At 35.0% G+C, this 25,181-nt stretch overlaps 1 protein-coding gene across 1 annotated transcript in view; it reads left to right on the forward strand.

The window, feature by feature from the left end:
- Sox102F (transcription factor Sox102F) overlaps nt 1-25,181 on the forward strand; it is a 162,876-nt gene that overhangs the window by 75,039 nt on the left and 62,656 nt on the right. The window contains exon 3 of the mRNA XM_028313376.1: nt 2,316-2,460. Within this exon, the coding sequence (XP_028169177.1) occupies nt 2,316-2,460 (145 nt within the window). The remainder of the gene's footprint in view (nt 1-2,315; nt 2,461-25,181) is intronic.

The raw sequence follows: 25,181 nt of genomic DNA on the forward strand, positions 1-25,181 counted from the left end.
ACATGTAAATAGACTGAAATCCAAGTAGTGTTATTTGTATCCTTAAATAACACACACACACAGATAAAAGATCCTAAAATTAAACTATTTATCTATTTTTATTAGTTCACTAAGCTTTAATTATGCGTTATAGTAATCCTAATTTTTATGACCCAAATCGCAACCTCGCTTGTTTTATGCGAAAATTATGCATGTGTTTGAACAAACATAATGCAAGATATTCTCTGCCAATAATGCTAAATATATACTTCTCTTGGCACCACAAAAGATAGACTATTAATTATTACAAAACATAGTTAGCATCGCGATTGTGCCATAGATAATTATTTAATACATATAAATTCATTAATTAATAATTCCAAACATCTTAATGCCATATTTTATGACATAATGTATTCACAGGTGATTCGTGGAGATTCATTCATTTGTTGGTTTTGAATTAAAATTAATTTTAACCAATAGAACTTTGTATATTTTTTTACTCCGTTATCTTTGTATTTTTATTAATTAGTATAATATACACTTCAAATTTTATTCTCAAAGTAATAATTTGTTTACGATTCTATCTTAAACTATAATCACTCGAAATATATTTTAATTCCTATACTACAAAAGTTTTTTTAATTAAAAAGAATCGCCAATTTATTCATAAATGTGTTGTTCAAAGTTTGTTACTTGTTTTTTACAAACGAAAATCATTGCGGAAGACAAAAATGATGACGAAAATCCGTGTACAATAAGTCCAATTCTACAAACGTATTTCTCATGAAAATAATATCTAAATTGCATTACACATAATTATCCATAATAAAATCTTCACTTCGAATCATCATAAGGGTAGATAAAAATAAATACTTAGGTACTTACTGCTTATTATGTTTTGCCCCTTCTAATCTAAAAAGATCTTCTCAATTAAAGGAACAGTTTTACTAAACTGACCATTTTCCTTTGACCTAGCAACCGTTAGCTTCACTACCCCTAGCCGTTGAGAGAAAATGCCTTAAATTACTTCATTATTATACAGTGTGAGTCACGTTAAAGTGTACATATGAAAATAGATGAAACTAGACCTATTTTTATCGACAAAAAAGAGGTCATAAAATTTTTGAGATTTTTTTTAATTTTTTATGGAATTTTTTTTCTTCCAATTACTTATTGTAAAGAAAACGTAATAACTTTTAAACTAAGCGGTATATCCTGATAAAATAAAAACAGTAATAATGCTAAATAACAGGCGATACTAAAAAAATACATAAAATACACAAAAAAGGCCAACAAATAATAAAAAAATTATACTCTTTGAAAAAAATCTGCTTTTAAATTCGTGTTTTTTTGGTTATTTGATAAATTTCTCCAAAAAATGCCCCTATAACAGGTGGTTTTTATTACTTTGTATTATTCTCTATCGTATTATCTTTGTAAAACCAAAAATCGCATGTCTCTATCCCTATCACAACATTTGCTATGAGCGTTTGAACAAAGGCCTGCCACAACATTATTCTCCGCTGCAGGTAGAGAAAATTTTAATTTTAACTAAAATGCTTATTTTACTTTGAAATCTTTTGTTTTTATTTGAAATTTAACTTGTCTTTATCAAAATTACAAATCTAGAGCCATTTTCAGTTTCGTTGTTAACGAAGCGTTGAATAGCGCGCTCGGAGAGGCTTAGTTCAAACGATCATTGCAAATGTTGTGATAGGGACAGAGACATGCGATTTTTGGTTTTACGAAGGTAATACGATAGAGAATAATACAAAGTAGTAAAAACCACCGGTTATAGGGGCATTTTTTGGAGAAATTTATCAAATAACAAAAAAAACACGAATTTAAAAGCAGAATTTTTTCAAAAAGTATAATTTTTTATTATTATTTGGCCTTTTTTGTGTATTTTATGTATTTTTTTAGTATTGCCTGTTATTTAGCATTATTACTGTTTTTATTTTATCACGATATACCGCTTAGTTTAAAAGTTATTACGTTTTCTTTACAATTAGTAATTGGAAGAAAAAAAAATCTATAAAAAATTTAAAAAAAATCTCAAAAAATTTTTGACCTCTTTTTTGTCGATAAAAATAGGTCTAGTTTCATCCATTTTCATATGTACACTTTAACGTGACTCACACTGTATTTATGCCATTTAACTGATCCTCATCCCTTTTATAGTATTTCACCACGGTTTGATTTTATGAAATTCATCCTTTTTCCACCGCCTTTATGACTAAACGCAGCCCTTTTGTCAAGAAAAAATCTTTCTCTTCTAAAAGATTCAAAGTTGTTTAAAAACCCGCTAAATTGACCATTTTCTCTTGACCCAGCGACCGGAGGGGCGTGCTCGACGCGGCGGCTCTGCAAGCGCTGGCTGGCGAGAGCGTGCTGGAGAAAGAGAGGCAGCTGTCCGAGATGATTCTTCAGCTTCAGATGGTGAGAGAGCAGCTGTTGGCGCAGCAGGAGCATGCTAAGGTAAGTTTTTATACTTTATGTCAAATAACGACGAATTTATTGAATGTTTAATAACTTGAAATATCCAATTATTTAAGGTGGGAATCGAACCGACGACGACGCGTCGCTATTACTAAGTACAGAGACAGCACATCACACTATCCATTTTCTTGTATAATAGCAGATATTGTAACTACACAATATGCTCCAGTGCTTAATTTTGTGTGAAAATTAAAAAATATTTATTTTACAAAATTCTCTATTCGTATTTCGACCCCAGTAAACCAGGTTAAATACTCCATCTTCAATAGGAAATTTAGTCCACTGCAGGAACACCTTTCTCTCCAATTTACTTTACTTCTAATCCAAATCCTATCCTCAAGCTTGTCAAACATTCGGGGAAGGCCTGATCTTCGCATATTTGTCACTTAGTCGCCTCGAATTACCTACCGGGCACAAAATATAGGGTATGTTATGCAATGTAGGATGCAGTCAGTCCTGAATTCATTCTCATCTACGAAACAAATTGATTGTTAAATGTTAATTGTTAAAATATAAATCCAAAAATTAGAAACAAAATCAAAAATTCATAAACTCCAACTAATTACTGTCACCTTTGTTGTCCCTCTCTGTATGCGAGGTCACGCCCCAGTCCAAGGAGCGAGGGCCTGTTCCCTATTAGGCCTCTACCATTCGCTCAACTTAGGCTGGGTTGCACCATCTTACTTTAACTTTAATAAACGTCAAAAATCTGTCAAACTCCATACAAAAAAAAACACTGGTTATCTTTTGCCTAGGCGCAGACCACCGATTTTTAATTGGCCGATAGTTGAGTCGGGCTGTTAATCAGTATGGAGATGTATGAAAATGCGCACACTACACCGATTAGGTGTTGGTATCGGCTGATTCTTCATACAAATTGGAAATCGATCCAACAATCGGCCAACTAAAAGTCTGTGGTCTGCGCCTAGGCTTATAGTTACGGTCAAAGTTAGGTGGTGCAATTCAGCCTTATTGTTTAAAACTTAAATGGAGTTGACAGTTTGAGCAATTCGACCTCGGACGTTGACAATGATGCCTGTAAATCTAAAGTTCAAGAGGGTATGGCTTATTTGGATGACAGACTGACCTTGTATGCTGAGATGTATGATACACATTTGCATGTTGTTGTTTAGTACTCGTATCTGTGACATATTTAGATCGTTGGATGGCGTTTTGTTCATAAAGCTGCCATAAACAAATTCTGTACACGCCATCAAGTAACTTAGTTTTGGGATCATCTTTACCATCATCAGGTCATGTAATTTCCTCTACAGATTGTTTCTCTCGCTCTCTAATTTACGAGAGGAAAACGTTTTTACCGATTTCATAAAGGTAGCAGAAGGCGCTGGATGGTAGCTGCTACCAACCGGTCAATATTGAAATCATCGGAGGAGGCATGTCCATCAGTGAACGTCCTGTGACTGAAATGACGAATGAAACGTTTTTGTGATACTATACCTTTCTAATTACCTATTTACAAACGTCTTAAGACTAAACCAAAGAAAAGTAATCTTTGCCATTGCTTTGAAAATAAGCGATGTTCACTTCGGCTAAACAAAATCTCGTTTGTTTATTGTAAAACATTACCAAACACAAGATCACAAAGCGGTAGCTCACCAAAACGAGCCTCTTTATTGTGCCTCGACCTTTTTGTCTACCCTTTCTGTAAATTAGATTTGTTCCGGGCCGACTGTACCCGAATGGACTCCGGTTGAGTTCACAAAGCTTTTTGTTCGCAAATCTCATTTGGACTTAAAAGTTTACTTGATTGTAGCGGTCTTAATTATTAATTCAGGTTGTATCAATAAAATGTCGGCGACGAATTTGTTTTTCTGAAAATGGCTGAGGATTTTCTCAGACTAGACGACGTGTCTAATAATGATAATGCAATAGACCACAAGTACCTATAAAATATAACGTTAAACAATGTAAGTATGTACACATGAAAGGAAAGAAGGAACATAACCAATAAGTACCTATTGTGAAATGAATAGTAAGTAATTAACCGACTTATAAAAAGAGGAGGTTCTCATTTGTCTCTTTTGTTTTACTCCAATGTTCTCGCCTAAATATGACAATATCTTCACAAAACGTAATTATAAATACAGGGTGTAGTATAGATATATTACGTTACATTTTTTATCTTTGTAGCATTTTAAGGTTGATTTGATTTTCAAAGAGTTTTAAAATAGCAAAACAAAGTATTCAAAGAGTACAGCAAATAAATTGCAAAGAAGATCTCTCGTCAAATCAATGTTCCCATCGAGCTAGCGCCTACAAAGACTCGTACTAATGAATCGGCGATAAAAACTCTCATCACAATACTTGCCCCTCAGGGCTGGCTCTAAGTACCCTCGGTTTGTAGTTACATCCGGGTTTGTTTGATAGAAACGTACCTAATACAATGACAAATGTTTATATTTAACTTTGCGTGTTAAGCCATTGTGTGCTTTAAGGTTGAGTGAGTATATTTCATGTCATTCACAAAATCCTCGTCAGTAATATAAATATTACGTACTGGACATGCAGAGTGCAGACACTACTTATAGTATATTAATGTCTTTCTTTTTCGTTTATATTTCCATAAAAAACATACATTTACATTTAGATGAATACAAAAACCGTGTCAGTTTTGTCCGAATACATTACACTAATGAGCGTGTAACATCGTACAAATAGTTACCTCTGATATTGGATTGAAATAATATAAATTATTGTTCAACAGACAAATCGGAACTTTTTTATGAGTTTTATTATGTATTTTTCCAGCTTTTTCCAGATTGAAAAAGACTAATTAAAAAGTTCGAAGCAATTATCTTTTTTGTTTCGTTTTGTTGATTGGAAGATGGAAGCAATGACAGCCCTGTATTGTTGCCTGTACAGATTGAAGAGGCCGGTCTATACAGCTCTGCAAATGGGAGCAGCTAATGGCGGCCGCTCGCGTTCGCGCGCTTTTTTCAAATACAGAACGTCCCTTTGTTGACTCCGTTCCGGATTGCGAATAGGCGCGTTCGATACTGGCCGGTTTGTTTTTCTTTTTTCACCGGCTTCCTGTTGTGTTCTTGTGTGCCAGACAGTTTTGTTTTAGTGCGTTCGGAAATCGAACTCTTATTGAAATGCACCAGTCCCGTCGTGTTTTGTTAACGAAAACACACTAGCTTCCATATTTAAAATTCAAAATGATTATGAAAATGTGCAAAGAAGATTTATTGGGTTGTGTACAGGTTAAGCGCACGGTAATGGTCAATTTACCAAGTAAGCAAGCGTAACAATCAGTAACGCGCAATGATTAATTAGTAAATGAATTTGGCACTAAAGTATACAACCATGATTACCGTCTTACCTAAAAATGGTAATTGGTTCAGAAACAATTAAAATAACCATTAATTATTTACGCTTCGACGGGCTTGGCGGCATGAAGAGAAGAATGCTTATCGTCAAATTATTTATTAAAATAAAACATGACGCTAAAGATAATAATAGATAAATTTATTCATTTATTTTGATGATCGTGCTGATATGTACTCATTGAAACGAGTACCTCTTAATTAGTTATTACTGGAAGTTAATTAGCCAATCCATAATAGCTCGTAAGCGCTCCCCATCAACTGAACGAGCACTCATTCGGATTAAACATTCGCAACGCGGCCCGATAACTGTATAAAGCATTGTAGCCCTCCCCCAGACAGCGGAAATATGAAAATGAAACGTCCAAACGGAAAAACGCATCAAACGCCCGCGCCCGTCGGCGGACGGACAAAAAATGAACACAAAACATGCGCTTAATTCGCAAAAAGCCCGTTTGATGTCGCTAATTGACAATCAGCCGGGGACGCGTCTCATTGGTTCGCTTCCTCGTTCCGTTTTTAAAAATTAAAAACAAATAAATTATCCAGTGGCCATCTTTGTTAGATGCGCTCTCTAATGCGTTCCATTTTTAAATATAAAGAAAGCGCACTTTTCTCATCGGGTAATTAATTACGTTACTTCCAGCTTTACTGTTGCTGAAAACATACAGATAACAGACATCTTTTAATCTTGAATTTTCAATTATTCATTTGAGAGAATTTCTATAAACTTCATTAACGAAAACGTAACCAGTGGTAGGTACATAGGTAGGTTCAGTTTTTAACAGGATGCGTTTTAAAGTATTAACCTAGGCCAGGTATATTGATTGTTAATAATTAGAGTTCATATTAATCGAGTTTGTAATGTTAAAACTTTTGAAAAAGCAATACACTTGTAAATGATTATTCTAATTAAAATAAAATACGAGTATTATTTGCCTTCACAATAAACTTAAATAACATCAGAAACCACGTTTCTTCATTATAGCGCATCACGCTAAAGCAGTTCTTTAAAAGGTGTCTGTCATTTTCACTACATCGCCCGACCGCAAAAAGTGCGTGTCGTGTCAACGAGTCGCTTAAAAAAGACCTAAATTAAAAATATATGCTGTTATGACATCCAGGGGTGAGTCATGTCAGACCAATTAGTTAGTGAAAGAAAACTAAAGGACCGACGGTCACGGTGACAACCTTTTTGATTTAAATTAAAAATATAAACTGCACATGGCAACCCCGCCGCGCCGCCTCTATTTCTCGATTAAGTTACCGCGATTTAAACTGTGGAATGTGTTCGTTTACGATGATTTACGATTTAAAAGTTACTGGCACGTTGACAAAAGAGGAAAAAGAATTTTAAAAAGTAATGCACTACGCCAAATTACGTTAATGCATTTCCCTAACACAGGATGCCACTTAACACTTGAAATATGACGAATGATCGTTTCGTTTGATACGACGCGTCCAAATCACGCCCATTTTAATCGTCCAAAGAGTTTTCTGCACGCATCGTTAACTTTATACCTACACTGTACCATTGTTTTCCCAATGATAACGGGCGAATCGAATTATTGGCTACGTTGAGCCGTATCATCGTGCACGCGAATCTAAGCTTAATTTGTTGTGAAATTAGAGCGAAACTGGCGTGCTGGTTGGGACTAGGGCAGTACAAATTCTAGTGGTAGGGATAACAATTGTCTATTGTGACGCCTATCTCTTTTGCGCGGCGTCTTTGTCGGAGCGGGAGGGGAGGTGGTGCCGTCTCGCTCTGGCACAATGCTCGGTGGAAACAGGCCCGCCTTTGTGGCGGGATTTTCTTCTATTCGCTGACAGAGCTGCGATTGTAGATTGTTCTCTGCGCATGTGCGATGCGTCATGGACTAATATAAAATACACCGATCTAATTACAAACCGTGGGTGTGACATGTTTTAATTGTTAAGTTTTATAAATAGCGATATCTTTTAGAATTACCTCTTACTTTATCAAACGGAAAACGGTTTTATCCGTGTATTTAGATTCTACAAATAGCAACTCTATATTTAGATTCGTATTTTGGGTTACGTTATGGTTTAATTGATTAATTAAGTAGATACTTATTTCTCGGCGTAAGCACGTAGTTGGTGTAATTTTTGTGATGTGAGACATGTTTTAAAAGAAGCTATACATATACTAGAGTTAAACAAAACAAAAACACAGTATGCTAAACTAACTCTTACTTAATCAAATGGAAAAATATTGTATGTGTATTACTTAACTGTAATCTACATTTAGATTCTTATTTTGGGTTCTTCTAAAGCATAATTGAACAAACAGAGATAATTAAACACAATAATATTTTTCCTTTTTACCCGACTGCGCTAACGAGAGTTATGTTTTCAACTTCACACCTACATTTACTTCGATAGACGTGTGCACAGCCTAAGAATGTCAAGAAAACTCTCCTACATATGGAAAACGAGACCGATGCAAAATTAAAATGCCGTTAGCTTTTCAAGCCGGTCCGCCGACATGGCTGCGTCAAATTTTGCAACACATTCTTCCATTTATGAGCTAGGGCTGGGCGCAATTACATCGATATCGACGATGATAAATCGGAATATTATTACGGCAGATAAGTCGACCGGTTAAACCAACAGTTCGAATCGACTCCTGATTCGATTTAACAAAGTTGCTAATAAAGGAAATTGCATTCGTTTATGTATTAAAGCTTATTTAGTGCAATATGATATTAGAAATGATTTAATGACAAGATGTCAGTCAATTAAGGCCATTTTATCTAAAAATAGACGAAGTTGTAATAAAGAGTTTTATCTTCGTTTCTATTTCGTATAATAACATTTGTAAATATTAAACTGGACACCTTAAAATCTAATAACCTCTTTAACACCAAATCCCATATTCGTTGCCATAAAAAAAACCTAAAAAGCGGGACATAAACAGTGTTAATACACAAAGATATAAAAGTTAAGTGGCTCATATAAATACGGAGGTTGATTGCTAGTCATAGATTATTGTACCATTAATGCATGTCGCTACTGCGACAAAGGTGAAATCGTGCGCTGGGGCAGATTACCCGCTGCCTACCGTTAGGGATCGGACCCGGCCATGTGCACTGGCGAAGCGGGAGCGGGTCTTTTCTTGACCATAAAAAGTAGAAGTAAGTCTAAAAAAAAGTAGATAAATCAAAGGTGACTGACTGACTGACTGACATAGTGATCTATCAACGCACAACCCAAACCACTGGACGGATCGGGCTGATATTTGGCATGCAGGTAGATGTTATGACGTAGGCATCCGCTAAGAAAGGATTTTACGAAACTCTACCCCTAAGGGGGTAAAACGGGATCCACGCGTACGAAGTCGCGGGCGGCCGCTAGTATGTCTATAATTTGACTTAACGAAAAACGCTAAAACTCTTCTAACTTTACAATGGTCAATGATACTCATTGACAAAAACATTCTTCGACAAAAAAGTTTTCCTGTGGACTCCATGATTATAATGGGGCGTTAATTGGGGTAAAATAAAGTTCGTTGTCCAACGTTAGGAGAGTTTAAGAGATACCAGCATACGTACCTCTCAAACTCTCCTAGCGTTGGACATCATAATGTAGTGTAAGAAGAGGATAACATATATCGATAAAATGTCAAGAAAATAGTATTTATGCAAAATAATAGAATATAAATAACAAAAATACAAACGCTTGTAAATTAATGATTTGAGCCATTTCACTCAATCTTGTGTCCCGCTACCTTTTATTCGTGTATCCGAACGCTTAGATAGTGGCCGCTATATCCCGATGCAACGTTTTAATGCGTTACTAATATATTGTAACAACTGATATGCAAATGAAAAGTTCAGTTGTTCCAGCTAAAAGTATTACAAATAACAATGAAGTAAACCAATAATTTAAATTGAAATGTTTCTCAGGAAGTGAATTATTGTTAATTCTTATGAGAAATAAAGTTCTTAAACCGTAACCTTTACAGAATGAGTAACCCTCCTTCTTTCTGGTGCAGTCGGGAAAACTAAACGTCGTCACAATAGACAGCTAATAAAATAATATTACAGTCCAATTGATAAATTCCTCCTTTTTGCAGTCGGTTAAAACAAAAATAATTTTACATAAACTTGTAGTTAACATGTCAACATGAATTATACAAAATGCTGTTCGCAAATCGATAAATCTTGCGCACAATCGAGCTATTCTCGATTAGCCCGTGACAGCACTATCAGTCAAGCGTGACGTGCAGCCTACATTATTTGTTCCAATACGAAACTCCATACATCACTTGCAGGGTTTAAGGGTGTTAGTACACGGACGACTTTTGGACTTTCTTGACCTCGCAACGGGCTAATTCAACTACAGTACCTTTCATTAAATTCTGAATACCTAATCCAGAATAATTAAGCTTGCACATCGTCACAGAATAAATACAATTATTTCGTGATTATTTGTCAACTGTAGACTCTATGATGTTCGTAACTAAAATTATTTACATTTTCGTAGTTTCAGCAGAACATGAAAAAACAGCAACATGAGAAAGTCTTATTAAGAAAACTCCTAAATGGCATAATAAATTGTTTTCATAAAGTATAACTACAATAGTTACAATACTCACGAAACATATTCAATCATAGAACTCAGACGACAATCAGTCTAGAAAATGACTGAAAAACTGCATGACACAATGATGCCATTATTCGACGACAAAATCAAGTTGGCTATATTCACATTCAGTCTGCATACATTTGTCGCAATGCACTTGTTCTCGTGTGCTGAGGCCCTTAGCAGGAAACCTACATGTTAAGCACAAATTAAAAGCCGCGCTCTTAACTAGAATTTTAATAGCTTCTAGTTGCTAAACACTGTGAGCTGGTTGTAATGTGGTGTCAACTCGGAAAGGAGTCGTTTTTAGTTACGTATGAAATACTGTTTGGACTACTGTAAGTTTGTAAAAGAGTTATCATTGTATAATGACGTTCATACTTGTTATTTTATATCAGTACTGGTCAAAAGTACTGCGCATACTTAATTGAAATAAAACCTGTATTTCCTATGCAGTAAATGTTACAAAGTAACAATCAGATTCCTTTTTACTAACATAAAATCTTTATAAAAATCGACTTGAACAACGAAAATTTGCGAAGTGATATCGAATCTACGTGGCCGCGTGGAATGTAACTGTCACGAAACATCACGTTATTCATTATTTTATATCTTTTTTGGAGTTCATTAAAACTTAGCTTTAAAGTCACTAATCCAGGCTTAATTTTGTTTATTTTTAAGTTGTTTCTTAATACTAATGTCAGCTTAGTCAAGTTATTAGAATGTAGTTGCATACCAGAGTTACTTTATCGCTATCAGCTTAATACCATTTTCCCTTATTTGAGAGTAAGAATTTTCATAATTTAATTAAAACAAGTTTCAAATGCTTTCAAATTTAAAAAGCATATCAGATTGTTTATCATAATTTACTTGGCTCAAGGAATTCTTATTAAAGTTTGTTTAAAAGGTGTAATTAGTAAGTATTATGTCCTTCAGAAGTATACGACTGCATTTTAATAAGCATACTCCTAAAAAATATACAATTAAACTTAGACGAACAGAAAATGTATGAATATTGCAAATTGATCTTTTTTGAGTCGCTTTTTAAAAGCAAAACCGTTTATTATATCTTGTAGTAGATTAAAAAAGATGATAGTTTTTGTTTGTTGTCCAATGTCCATTTCACTTACAATTTACAATTACTGATGCTTAGGTATTGGTAAAAAATATTCATGTTAGTGTCATTATAAACAACGTATTTAGCTGACTGCATTTATTGTAATTAGATACCTACTTATGCAGATAGCCTATTTTTTACATTATCTCTTCATGTAAAAGTCTACAGTGTCTTATACAAGGTCTTATTCAGGAGCAATGGAAAACCTATGGTGTGAGTTTTTCATTTTTGTCACTTCACCAACAAACAATCCTAATCTACAATTTTGGATTCACTTACTTATTTGATCCTGAAATTCAGCTTGATCTTTTTTCTTAACCCAGTCACATTTTTTATGAATTACAGTCCAGCCAGGCTAGGATGCCCGCTGTGATAAAATCTTATCGATGATTTTAGACGTCAATTTATGGGCTTATCCCGCAACATCGATAAAATGGCGCGATAAAATCGCGACGCGCATTCTAGGCCTCTATGATTGAATAGTTATTCAACAGCTACGGCTTTACTTTTAAAAAAGATCACACGCATGTAAAGTCACGGGCACAGCTAACTACTCGCAAAACTTTCCACATAACCATCTCAGCAAACTCGAGTGGCCAAAAGAAACGAAAAACAAACATTAATATGTTTTAAATTCGCATCCATTACAGAGACATTTCAAAGGAATAATATGGAGACGTTTTAGTGTACTCTGTGGACTTCAGTGGCCGTACTATAAAAAGTTTTACTTCATAAAGGAAGCCTTTGAGAAATAATTTCTGCCCCTTCCATAGGAGGGTGGGTGTCCATAATTAAATAGTGCACGGTTAGTTACCCAAGAAGTCCGGAGTTTTTGAAATTGTGTCAACGTTCAAGTTTAGCTGTTTGTCTTAATTCTGTTTGGGTACTAATTAATAAAGGAGTACGTCGAAAGTTAGGCGACGGAGTTTGTTTGAATTGAAAGTAAAGAGTGAGATAAAAAGATGGGGATAGTATTATTGACTTTTTTTCTTTTAGCAAGAATAAGATTAAGCAAAAGCTATCCTAACTCATTTGGTCATTTAAGGTAGAAAAATATGGTCAGTCAGTTTTAGTCTCGTGAGAAATATTATAGTATTTGATCAGTAAAATCAATAGATATTTGCGGTAAAGAAATTTTCCATGACCCAGTCCGTATAATCAAACAACTCAACCGCTTTTTACTATTCAAAATTCGCCGAATCCGGATAAAACGTTATCTCCGAATACCGTTATTTAAGATCCCAAATATAAACCGACCCTTTTACGTGAAGGGCCGCAACAAATAACTGAAAAGTAAATTAACCTTTCTCGAATACGAAACTCATTTACCGATACAAAACAAGACCGTACGAATAGAGTTGGCCGAATCGGGAAATGTTGAAAAGCCCTGAAACCGGTATGCCTGTACGGAATCAACGCTGAAGCCGGCTTTTGTCAGCGCCATTGAGGCGAGTGTACACAAATGCTTTTCTTGGGCTTTCACGGTTTTCTATGGAGGCAATAAAGGTTCCCACGGACACAATGCGGGGGAAGGCAAGGAGAATGATGAAAACTTGGAATGTGGGCCGCGCTCCCGAGGCGGCTAGTGCGGCGCTGTTTTGTCGAGGATGTCGATATCTAATTGTAAAATTCTAGTTAACACTCGCACATCGCTTGTCTACATAGCGCGCTTAATAATGTGTCCGTACGCCACGGTGGTTGACGATTGAATGCCCATACCACTGATTTAGTTACACTACGCATTTTTTGTAGGAGTATTATGAAATATGTCTTTCGTATCTTATTGCGCCTGGATTCCTACTTTGATCAGTGAAGAACGAAACGAAACTTGTACTAAACTTTCGTTTAGTTTAATTATGTCCTAATTACAAGAACATTGAGGATATTACATAACCGCTGACTGCCATGGTTTATTTATTTTTATTTATTTATTTTATTGGGCTATCAACATGAGATACAGTATTAAACACAATTAAAAAATTAAGTAAGCCAAAGGTCTCTAGCTAACTGCTCCCACACAAACGATAACCACAGCATGCATAATATTATAATGTAAGCAACCCGTGAACTTTACACAATACAATAACATAATATAGTACCTAATGGTTACACTGATTGATCTCTTTGTAAAAGTTAAATGACTCATAATACCTAAATGTAATAACTTTCTCTTATTTTATTACTCAATTGTTTTGTTCGAACTGAATTAATACATTTTTGACTTCCTTTATTTACTAAGTTAAGGAACATTTTTTCGTTGTGTATTATTTTGCTATTGTATATTTTTCGACAGCACCAATATCATCGATATTTCATCTCCCGCACCCCTACTCGGGGGTTATTCCCGTCACTTTCCAATTATTTTTGCGGGCTTTCTCCGCTACAGTCCGCATTGAGCGGAACAGAATACCGCCGGGTTTTAAGGAATTACCCGCTTTGTCCGCGAGTAAATGAGAGAACCGCTTAGTTTTTCCTTTTCTAGCAACTTGTGGTTAATTTATTTAATAAGTTGTTGCTGAATAGATCCCGGCGAGCGGGATGAATCGGACTTTTCATTTTCCTTTTTTTTTTCTCCGCCGACACAAAAGTGTTCAGTATTTTGTTCTTGAAAGGCGGATTGAAGCTTTCTTTTGCATTTTCCGAGTTTTGAATTTNATGAATTTAGAAATTATTTTTTATTTTTTTCTTGCGAACAGGATTTTGTTTTTAGCCAGGAGTTGCGAAATGAATATACATCGACTACATTATTTTATGAAATGAGGCTTAAACATCAATTCAAACATAAGCACAGATTCAAGTTCAAATAATGAGTAAGGCATATTTCAGTTCTACAGCCATCAAATTCGTAAATGTATTTTGTTTCAAAAGATTGAATTTCAGAAGTCATTGACATAAATTATAATATTAATTAACTACCATCTGTAGGTTTCGAAAAGAAACAAAAGCCAAACTAAGAAGTACAATGGAAGTAAATGTATTGCAAACAAGTAGTGGCCAGCATACCTACCATGAGTTAACGTTAGGTGTGCTCGCTAGCGAGTACGTCAAAAATCGCTATGAAGATTTTGTTTCTTGAAAGTAGCCGCTAGGGGCGCTGCACAATATGTCATACAATTAATGTCATTTTTTTACGCAGTCGCTAGCGAGCACACCTAACGTAAACTCATGTTAGGCACACTGTTCACGATTCTCACTCACTTTACGGTAAAGCACCTTTCACGTACTTCGTGACACAATTAATTTTGAGGAAACAAAATGGCGGTCGTGTTCGAAATTTGAATACATCAAAATAATGCGCGGAACGTNCTGACATAGATAGATAGATAGACCTATTTATAATATTTTTTGTTAATTTATGAAAATATTAAATTAGCCCATAATCCTGAATCCTGATACATAAAGTTAGCCTATTAATTTAACACAGGTACAACTGTACTCAGTGTTGCACTATCAAATGCAATTGTCGCGCCTCTATGCCAGGGTTTTTATGTTCCTGGTCAGGCTATACATCATCTTCAATTTTAAATTATGAAATGAGGCTTAAACCTCAATTCAAACAGTGCTGCACAGATTCAAGTCCAAATAATGAGTAAGTCAATTCTACAGCCATCAAATCCGATAAATGACTTTTGTTTCAGAAGATTGAATTTCAGAAGTCATTGACATAAATAATATTAATTAACTACCATCTGTAGGTTTCGAAAAGAAAGAAAAGCCAAAGTACAATGGAAGTAAATGTATTGCAAACAAGTAGTGGCCAGTTCACGATTCTGACTCACTTTACGGTAAAGCACCTCTCACGTACTTCGTGACACAATTAATTTTGAGGAAACAAAATGGCGGTCGTGTTCGAAATTTGAATACATCAAAATAATGCACGGAACGTGATCTCTTGCCGAGTGCGCGGATGAGCGTTTATTTGTGATGCGTTCCGTTTGACGCGCGGGAGTTGGAACTTCTTTTTCTTTTTAGGGTTCCGTACCCAAAGGGGGAAAACGGGACCCTATAACTAAGACTACTGTCTGCCTGTCACCAGACCGTATCTCAAGAACCGTGATAGCTAGACAGTTTAAATTTTCACAGATGATGTATTTCTGTTGCCGTTTATAACACTAGAAACATAATAAAATAAAATTCAACTGGGGCTCCTATACAAAAAACGTGTTTTTTACTCGAACACTTCTGGAACAAACCAAGTAGGTACTTTCATATTATTAAACATAACTATAAGTTTGTATGGAAGTACGGAACCTTCGGTGCGTGAGGCCGACTCGCACTTGCCCGGTTATTTTTCTTTTTTTCCAGAAAAAGAAATGTTTTAACTTTTTATTAATTGCCAGACCATTGTTGGTGGTCGACCGTGTTTCGGAACGGGGATACTATGCCCATTATTCGGCTTTAGTTCTTAAAATACTTGACGATATTTATTGCGTTATTTAAGCTATGCGTTGTTTCAAGCGCCGTTTTTCGTGTTTTAGCCGTTTCAGTGACGTGGGAATTTTCAATAAATGGATTTACTTACTACAAGACTTGTTATAGAAAATTATTACTGATATACATTTTCCTTAAAAAAAAATCGTAATTAAATTAATTTTTCTGACTAATAAAGTTTGACAATATCCAACCTATGTATGCATTGAAGTATTTTAAAAAGCCTGATTTATCTTACTTGTTTTATTAACATTATTAAGTTATTAATTAATTAAAACACAAAACACCTTATAAGAACCATAACACTCTACATCTGTATTATGTTTAAAAACCCATTAATTCCAAAGTTACACATTAAAGGTAATTAAGAAACAATTAATTAAATGCGATTGTTTCCGTTCCCATTGAATTGTTCGCATATTCTCAATATTCGCATTACATTCGCTCGACACTGATTTATCATCGGACCTGTTACTTAATCTTTCCAAATAAGGCCCACACTCCAGATGGGCGTAGCGATAAAAGAAAGATAACTGAAAAATAAATTATTTTTTCAACAAACTCTCTCTTTCAGCTTGATATTTGTTATAGTGACAGTATCAGAAAAAAGATTCATACGTGCCAATTAATTTGCTTTTCAATTTTTAGATTAAAAAGATTGAAGAAGATGAATTTCTTTCTTTAAATTGGAATTCACTGTTTAAATTTTAATGCTATTTTGGCTGCAATGACTTGGATCTTGATAAAATTACTCGAACGGGACTATTCCCACCGCTGCAACTCCTGTGTAGCCAGGATCTACAGCTTGATCGCCAATAAAAACACAACCAGTGAAGGTCAAGTTTGTTTCGAAAATCACTTAAGTAACATGGAAATAAAATAGTTATTTAAAAAACAACAGTAAAAATTTAGCGTACAATATCTGTATATTACATACTGTTTTAGAAGCTCTTAGTATCTAAATATTACCTAGTCAGCTAGAACAGTTAACATAGAATTACTGAATTGAGAAATCTCGCGTTAATTGATAAGTATTTGCATGTCATTATCATTTTATTGACTTGTTTTCAATTTCGATTAAGAAATTACTTCTTGGTTTTGATTACAGTTGCAGTAGATGCATTACGCTACGGCATTCTGAATTGCTATGGCTTATAATTGTATTTCTTACCAACGTTTGCAATAGTAGACTTGTATCTTCAATATGAACATGTATATGGGATTGCTAAAATTTAATTCGTCAGCTTTCGATTCCATTTTAGTTTTTTCCAGTCCAATACTAGACATAGTATGAAAAAAGAATACAATCTCCAAGCTATAAAAATACTGCGCATATTTAACCTTAAATAATAACTAGCAGTTTCCACAACCAATCTGGCCAGCGTAGGGGGAGTAAAGACCTAATCCTCCATTCGCCTCTAGTAAATTAGAGAGGGTAGTGCTCCTTCAGTGGATGATGTTAAAATGAACAATTCACTAAACTATACCCCGCGATAACCACGCAATGGACACCCACCCTTACGGAGAAAGCAAAGCCGGCATGAAAGGGTCCGTGGCCGAGTCCCCCAGTATTTGACGCACCCGTGGTGGACTCCCCCGATTTAAATAAATTTAATATCATATTTTTTTCGGCTTTTGCACTAAGTACAGTCAACGAAAAATGTTTCACAAGCTAATTATTATACTAAACTATGCATGTTTGACGCTATTTATGCAATCTGAGAGCAAAATTTTAACCCAAAACCAGCAGTAGTAAGAAACAAAAAACTTTTGTAGGAATTATTTTCATTTCATTAGATTCATTTTTGTGTTTAATTCTACTGGCCTAATAAATATTTATTCGTTTATAAACATTTTTGTGCCTGACTGTACATTTGATTAAAAATTGCTTCAAATCGAATTTAACTGACCGGGGGCGTCGACCACGGGTGCGTCGAAAACTGGGGGACTCGGCCACGGACCCGCATGAAAGATACAGCGGCGTCTTTCATTGTAAAGGTCAGATACCGTCCGTCCGTCAGGTGACGCGAGCGCAGCCGAAAATGTTCTTACCGTCAATGCCTCTACCACGTGATGCGAACACCATCGATTGCGATAATTTTTGTCGCGATTATTGACGTACCTTGGTACGGGCTGCGTCTGAGATTTTGAAAAGAGGATTGCAACCGCAAAAAAAGAACGAAAAAATTTTAATTTTAGAAAATGATCATGAAAAAGAAATACAAAATAACTTATAAACAAAACAAAAGTAGTGAAATAGATGACAGTTTTAAAGTATTTTGCCTAATTATTCTAGCATTTTATTTAGCTAGCTAAATTGTTGTGAATAATAATTTAATCATATTCACTACCCAATTTAAATGTTAGATAAATAGGTACTTGATACACCCAATGTTTATAAAACACCGCAAATTCCAGGTCATGATTGTGCTCAGAATTTAGGAACGCATCAATTTATTTGTATTTGTCAAACAAAGCATATTATGTGTTTAAAACAAAATATATTGTAGCACGTTCACATAAACAGAACAACATTTATCCGGCTAAGAGACGGAAATGTAAATCATATCAGAAATGAGACAATAAAAACCTGAGGAAGTTGGCACACAATGGAAATAGGTGAAGTGAGCTTTCTAGTTTACAAATGGACGTAAAAATACATAGGTTAGTAGCGCATTTTAATGTTAGCATTATCCAATTGATTACCTTATCATGTCGAAAACAAGTGAATAGCAGACCAATAGCTAATACTATGTGCAGTCGACAGCACATCAACCTATACATTTTTGTTGCAAAATAGCCTGTAATGCAACGAGATAAGACGCCACTGTGTTTAGGTTGATGTGCTGTCGTCCGTACATATACTAATACTGAACCGCCTGCAGCCCGACAAATACTGTTGTTGAATTTTCGAACGTACCTATTAACTCTACGTAATCTCGAATTCTCGATTGACAAAATAAGCAGCATGGTATCGACTGTCATCAATCACTATCACTATCCAATCAACATTATTTCATCGTTGTCATCACGATAACTAAAATAGAGCACCAGAAAAGTTAAAAAGAGCCCATTTTCGACTGTGAAGACCTTTACTGTAAGATAAAAAGTCAAGCAAATCGTAGCTACTGTATTTCCTTTCATTGTGATAGAACCCACTAAATTGTTATTTTACGAGCGAAAAAACAACAAGATTCGTAGAATTAGAGCAAAAATACAAGTACAATATTATTCCGTGGAATGGAATGTATTAAATCGATCAATTGTTCCCCAAACACCGGATGCGTAAACTTGTCAAGGGGTGTAAAGATCTTACAATCAGATGAAACTATAGATTTAAATATAATGCAATATTACACGACTACAGATACACAATATTTCTGATTTCCTACTTTTAAACTTTCTTTGATCTTACTTTGATTCAAAAATGTATTTGTCATAATAGCTAGAGCCGTACAATCAAAATATATTCGACTGTATTTTGTCCAATTACATGTTAATCATCAATGTTACATGTTTGTAAGTCCTACATCATTCGAGTCATTCAAACTACTTAAAAACACGTTTTACCTGCTCTTAAAAAAAATATTGTACCTAATTGAAAAAGCTAATTATAGCCTTCGTCTCATTGAATGTTCTCACTTAGATCAATGCTCTAACAATTCAACTTCATTCTCTTATTATTTTGCATTTCTGCAAGATATTCATCCTTCAACAATCCTAAGACAATCAAAACTTTACCACAATCTGCCAATTTATTCTGTCACAGTTAACAGTTATAAATCGCCAATTATTCTTACTGGACCGATTCAAAAACTCGCATTCTCCTTCAACTTGTACCGCTAGAGCAATTGAGCGATCGTAGATCTGTCGGCAGAGGTGATCAACATTTTGCCACAATCCGCCGATTTATTATATTGTCACGACTGACAATTACAAATTGACAATTATACTTACACTGCTGACCACCCCTGAATAAAAAGTAATATTGGTGACAATAAAATTCTGTTTTATAGTCGACCAACCTGTAAAAAGCAAGAATTCTGCTAAACATTGTTTAAATATCCTAGACTGCATCTCACTTAACACCAGTTGCGATTGCGGTCAAATACCTGCTTTGTTGTGCGTAAAAAAAGTTTATATCAGAGTTTATTTCAAGACTTTTATGCATTCGATATCAATGGGGGGCTATCGTTTTAGCGCTCACCAGTTGGCGCCACTGTAGAGTAAGGTCCTGTCACTTGCTAGTAGCGAAGACAGTGGCGCCAACTGGTGAGCGCGAAAGTGGTAGGAGGACTATCGCATTTGCACTCATCAAGATGGCGATGACTGTAGACTAAGGTCCTGTCAATCGCCAGGGGTGCCAACTGTTGAGTATAAAAACGATAGCCCTCATTCTATACGAATATTGTATGTCAAACTAATTGTACGATTCCGAATCTAAAAAGTACAGCTGTTGCTCTCTATCGGCGTTTTATTTTTTAATTGTTTATTAACCCTTTAATTAAGTTATTGAGTAAATAATGCGACAGCTTTGCCCATTCTCCCATTACTTGCACCGCTGCAGTAATTCGGCTCGTCATATATCTGTCNGATCCGTCGGCAGAGGTGATCAACATTTTCACGCGATTCCGATTTATGTAATAGGCGTCAGGGGTGGCTATTACTAAGCGGCCATTACTTTTTGTGGCCCCATCGTGTAGTTTACCACGCTGATTTGTTGTGTTTTTTTTAATCCTTCAAGCTCCGCGAATCTAGACACAATAGATAATCAATTGTTATGACATTAATTAATGCCGTCTGGGACTCAATCGGTTAAGTAAACATCCCAGTTTTGCACAAATTATTAAATATTTACTGGGTGTAGATGTGGAAATATTTTTCTAATTCGTTTTCCGGACTCTTTAATTTTGATTTTTTTGATTTATTATTACCACTCCTTTCTAAACAGGATCTACAATAAAATTCTTAAGACGGTGAGGGTTCATTAGTTTTGGTTCCCATGTAGCATCTACCTAAGTAAGGTACCTACTAGGTATTTATGAATACCACTGATGCTCGTTTCCTTTTCTACGTCCATTTTCCTATCTACCTGAATGACACGTTTATTAATCTTAGATCTTAATTTAGAAATCATCATCTTTATCTTCATAGGCCTTCCCAATACACCAGTTGATAGAATTTCGTATTATTTAAAAGCTCACTTCAATATACACCCTTTGTGTTCCGCTATTAGCTCTCCAATTTCACCCATCTACTGCGAAAGATACGTTTGTCCGTCGCCGCCTGCTTTATTGCGGCCGGCTCAAATTCGACTTTTAATTCCGTCACCGGGGAGATTTACTAGTGAGCGCTAGTGATGTTCCTTGTACTACCGGACTCGAGTACGTGTGGAGATGAAAGAAAAATTACTTGAATTTGTAATCGTTTTTACTTTTACTACTACATTTCTGCCTGTTACTGAATAACCACTAATGGACAATTATAATATTTAACCCAGTAAAAAAAAATCACCGAAGGTGCTATGAATTTACCGAAGAATATCTACTTAAAAATAACTAAATAGGATTCATGTTTTTTTAAGTAGAACCGGAACTCCATCCTCTAACGTCAATGGTCTGTATTTTTGAGTCCATCCTTTCCAAAAAATATCCAAATTCCAAAAATACAAAAAAGTCTCATGTTACAAATACAAACACTAAAGCTGGGCCATCTTACTTTAACTTTGACAAATGTCAAAAATCTGTTAAATTCCATACAAAAAAGTACCGGTTATCATCATAGTTACCGTCAAACGTGGTGCAACTCAGCCTAAATATTTAACGTAACAATCGTGTACTCTAGTTGCTCCAACCACTATCACCTCACTAGTGAGCGCTATTGTGCCCAAGCATTTTATACCGCGGTCCTCATTTGTTTCTGTGCGTTATTGCCGCCTATTTCTAATATTCGGAAGTTCGGCGCGGCTGCTGAGTGAAATATGCGCGCCCGCATAGGGTTGCCAGTTGACAGGTGTAATAAAAACAATATTGTATCGAATGTTTTAAATCTTATCTGAAAGTAATAAAATAAACAAGCTTGAAATTAGTGATTACTATCAATTGAATTTGAAAATATTGAATATTAAAATTATTAGTAGTGGCAATAGTGATAAATAAAAAAGCACTGATAGCAATAACTAAAAGAACACAACCCCAAGAGTCCTCAAAAGTAATACTTCAGATTCTATGTATAGCATTTTCTGACAACCCTCGCACAGAATCCAAAAAGACAGAGATACAAATTAATTTTTATTTTAAACGACATTATTGTTACGTGTCCGTGATTTACGGCGAATGGGAATAAAAAGGTCACTAAAGTCATCTATTTTTCTGCTAATGTTATTAAATACACGTACTCCTTTATTAAAAAATAAAAAGTTACACCTATAGGATGAACATTGGATTAAATGACATTTCCATACTAAATGACAATTTAAGTCAGAGTTCAACTAGGATGTAACTTTTATTAATAAGGGGTAGTGTATAAGTAGAAAATGACTTCCCGAAATTTTCAGGACCTAATTATTTTTACTTTACAAAACGTCGGAAAGTAGGCGGTAGAATTAAGTTGACTGTACTAAACATACGGACTTAGATAAATGTCAAACGACTGAACTCCATAGTCTTTGATTTAGGATTTTTGCTGTCAATGCACATAACTACTCATCCTTTAGGTTCTTTTATCGCAAATTGGATCAAATAATTTTCGAAGAGTAATCGTACCAACGACTTACAAGTAATAATTCAAAGTTTCGATCACCGTATTAAGTCCATAATGAGTAAGCAAGTTAAATAACATTACTTAACATTTTCCATTAGCAATTGAAGCGTTTACCAAGATAAACAGAAAATGACCAGTGCCTATTTATTACGAGTAGGTATTCACGAGTCAAACAACTTCCAAAGTCAATCCGAAATCAAAGACTTGTAATTTAAGAATTTCAATCACTTTTGTAATCAAAATGGAGGCTCGTGTTCCAATAAAAACGTTTTCCAAAGAAATCTAATCACGACTTGTTTTTACAAGTTAAATTGATTTGTGGATTAAGACAACAGTAATGGAAGACGTCTCGTATACTCGTAGTTCTTGGATTGATTTTCCTTTAATTAACTGATAAATAGTGTTATACTTATATCTTTTTTAAGTATGTAGTCAGGTTGTTATGTAAATTATTATAACTCAATTAGTTATTGTTTACATGACATCATCATTTTAGAATTCTTATGAAGTCATACAATACAGAACTAATTCATACAGAATATTTTGCCATTGAAAATTTTCATAGAGATAGCACTTTCAGTGTTACCATTTTTCATATTTTTTCAGATAAACTTTTCCGAAACATTCTTATTAATAACAAAACCTGTTACATGAGATCAGTTAGTAATTCTGGCTTTATGATGCGATGTTATACAGTAAACAATGAAAAACATAATGAGTTTTAATTTCTAAAAAAAAATATAATAGGTATTATTCTATTTGAAAAGTAGACAGATAACCTCATTTCACCACATAATAATAATTGTTAACCTAATATGACCCGGTTTTCCCACTCCTGCACAGATCAAAGTCTAAATCTAACCCTTCCAAATCCGCGTTGTCTATAAAACCATCTTCATTCACGATGACCATCTGCCAGAGACAATAGACGTCCGGCGTGTGTCGTAAACGTAAACAAAGTACGAGGTGGATCTTTGATCTCCACCGCGGCTGTATAGGGTTGGTAAAACTGTAATAGTACACTGAAATTGCTAAAAATAGTGTTTTAATATCTATTCAAGGTGAATACCAATTGTTAAAAAAAATCATCATCTTCATCATCATCATTTCAGCCATAGGACGTCCACTGCTAAAAATAGCCCTCACCCAATGATTTCCATCCATGTTGATATATTGGTCCTGCGTCCAGCGCTTTCCTGCTACCTTTATGATGTTGTGGGTCTACCTTGTAGGAGGACGTCCCACGCTGCGTTTTCACAAAAAAAAACTGATATTTATTCAATGTTGATTGACCTGAGGTACAGATAAAAGAATATCAAGCTAAATACGTGCCCAGAAAGCTGTTTCATTGCTTCCTAGGTGAATTCGTTGCAGCCATGTCCACTGCTGGACAAAGGGCCGGCCCAAGGATTCCCACAGTGAACTTTCTTCTTTATTAAGCTATAAGATATAAAATATGGTTTACCACCAGCTTCTACAGTCCACTACATACAGGTATAACTAACACAGCAAGGTGACTTTAAAAGTTAGATAACTTTAAAGCTAAATGTTAAGTTTTCGATTTTATTGTCAGTTATTTGAGTTCTGGTAACATTTTAATTATTGCCATTCAAGGAAAGCTTGCTTGAATATTTACAACTTGACAACTAAATTTCGCGTAAAATATATCCACCAACGAACACTTTATAGTTTATAGCAAACGTGTAGGTGTTTGATTAATTTATTGGTTACTTATGAAACACGGAATCATAGAATAATTTATAATCAGTACTGTTTTGTTCATTAAAATAACATTACATGCCTACATTTCTTACCTACTATTTTATGTGAGCCCTAAGTAAGAAATTAGACAGGCAACGCACTTGGAACTCCCTGGAAGCCCATAGGGGCGACGGTAATCACTTAACAGTCAGATGATTCATTTGTTCCTTTGCCTCCTGTCCCATAAAAAAATCATTTGCAAAAATAGGTATTGCCAGCCCTATTCCACAGACTATCCCATAGAGCAGAGTTTACATTCGCATCATTCAAATGTATGAAGTCGCTATTTACGTTTGACCAGAGCACTCATTAAGGATTGTTATTGGAATAATAAAGAGCTGGGTGAGCATCCGTCTCGATCAGAGACTCCCAACATTTATAGTGCAATGCTAGAATAGTAAATCTCGAACGTAAAACGAATCTAATCGAAAACTTCTGATACATTCTGGTCCAGTGACCAAATATTGATATGAATGTATCTACTAGCTATAATCAGAAAACACGGTCATGCAAATAATGGCCAGTATTCATAAATTATCTTAGGTCAACATTTTGTTACATAATAGCGTTCTTATTAAATAACAAATAGAAGCTCTAGACAGTATGGAAAAGTCCAAGTAACTTGTGGTTGGAAGCTTACGTCCAATATTATTAAAAAGTATCTGTCGGCAGAGGTG

The sequence above is a fragment of the Ostrinia furnacalis genome, unplaced genomic scaffold (assembly GCF_004193835.3).
Source record: "Ostrinia furnacalis isolate ACB-3 unplaced genomic scaffold, ASM419383v2 OfSCF0312, whole genome shotgun sequence".
NCBI lineage: Eukaryota > Metazoa > Arthropoda > Insecta > Lepidoptera > Crambidae > Ostrinia > Ostrinia furnacalis.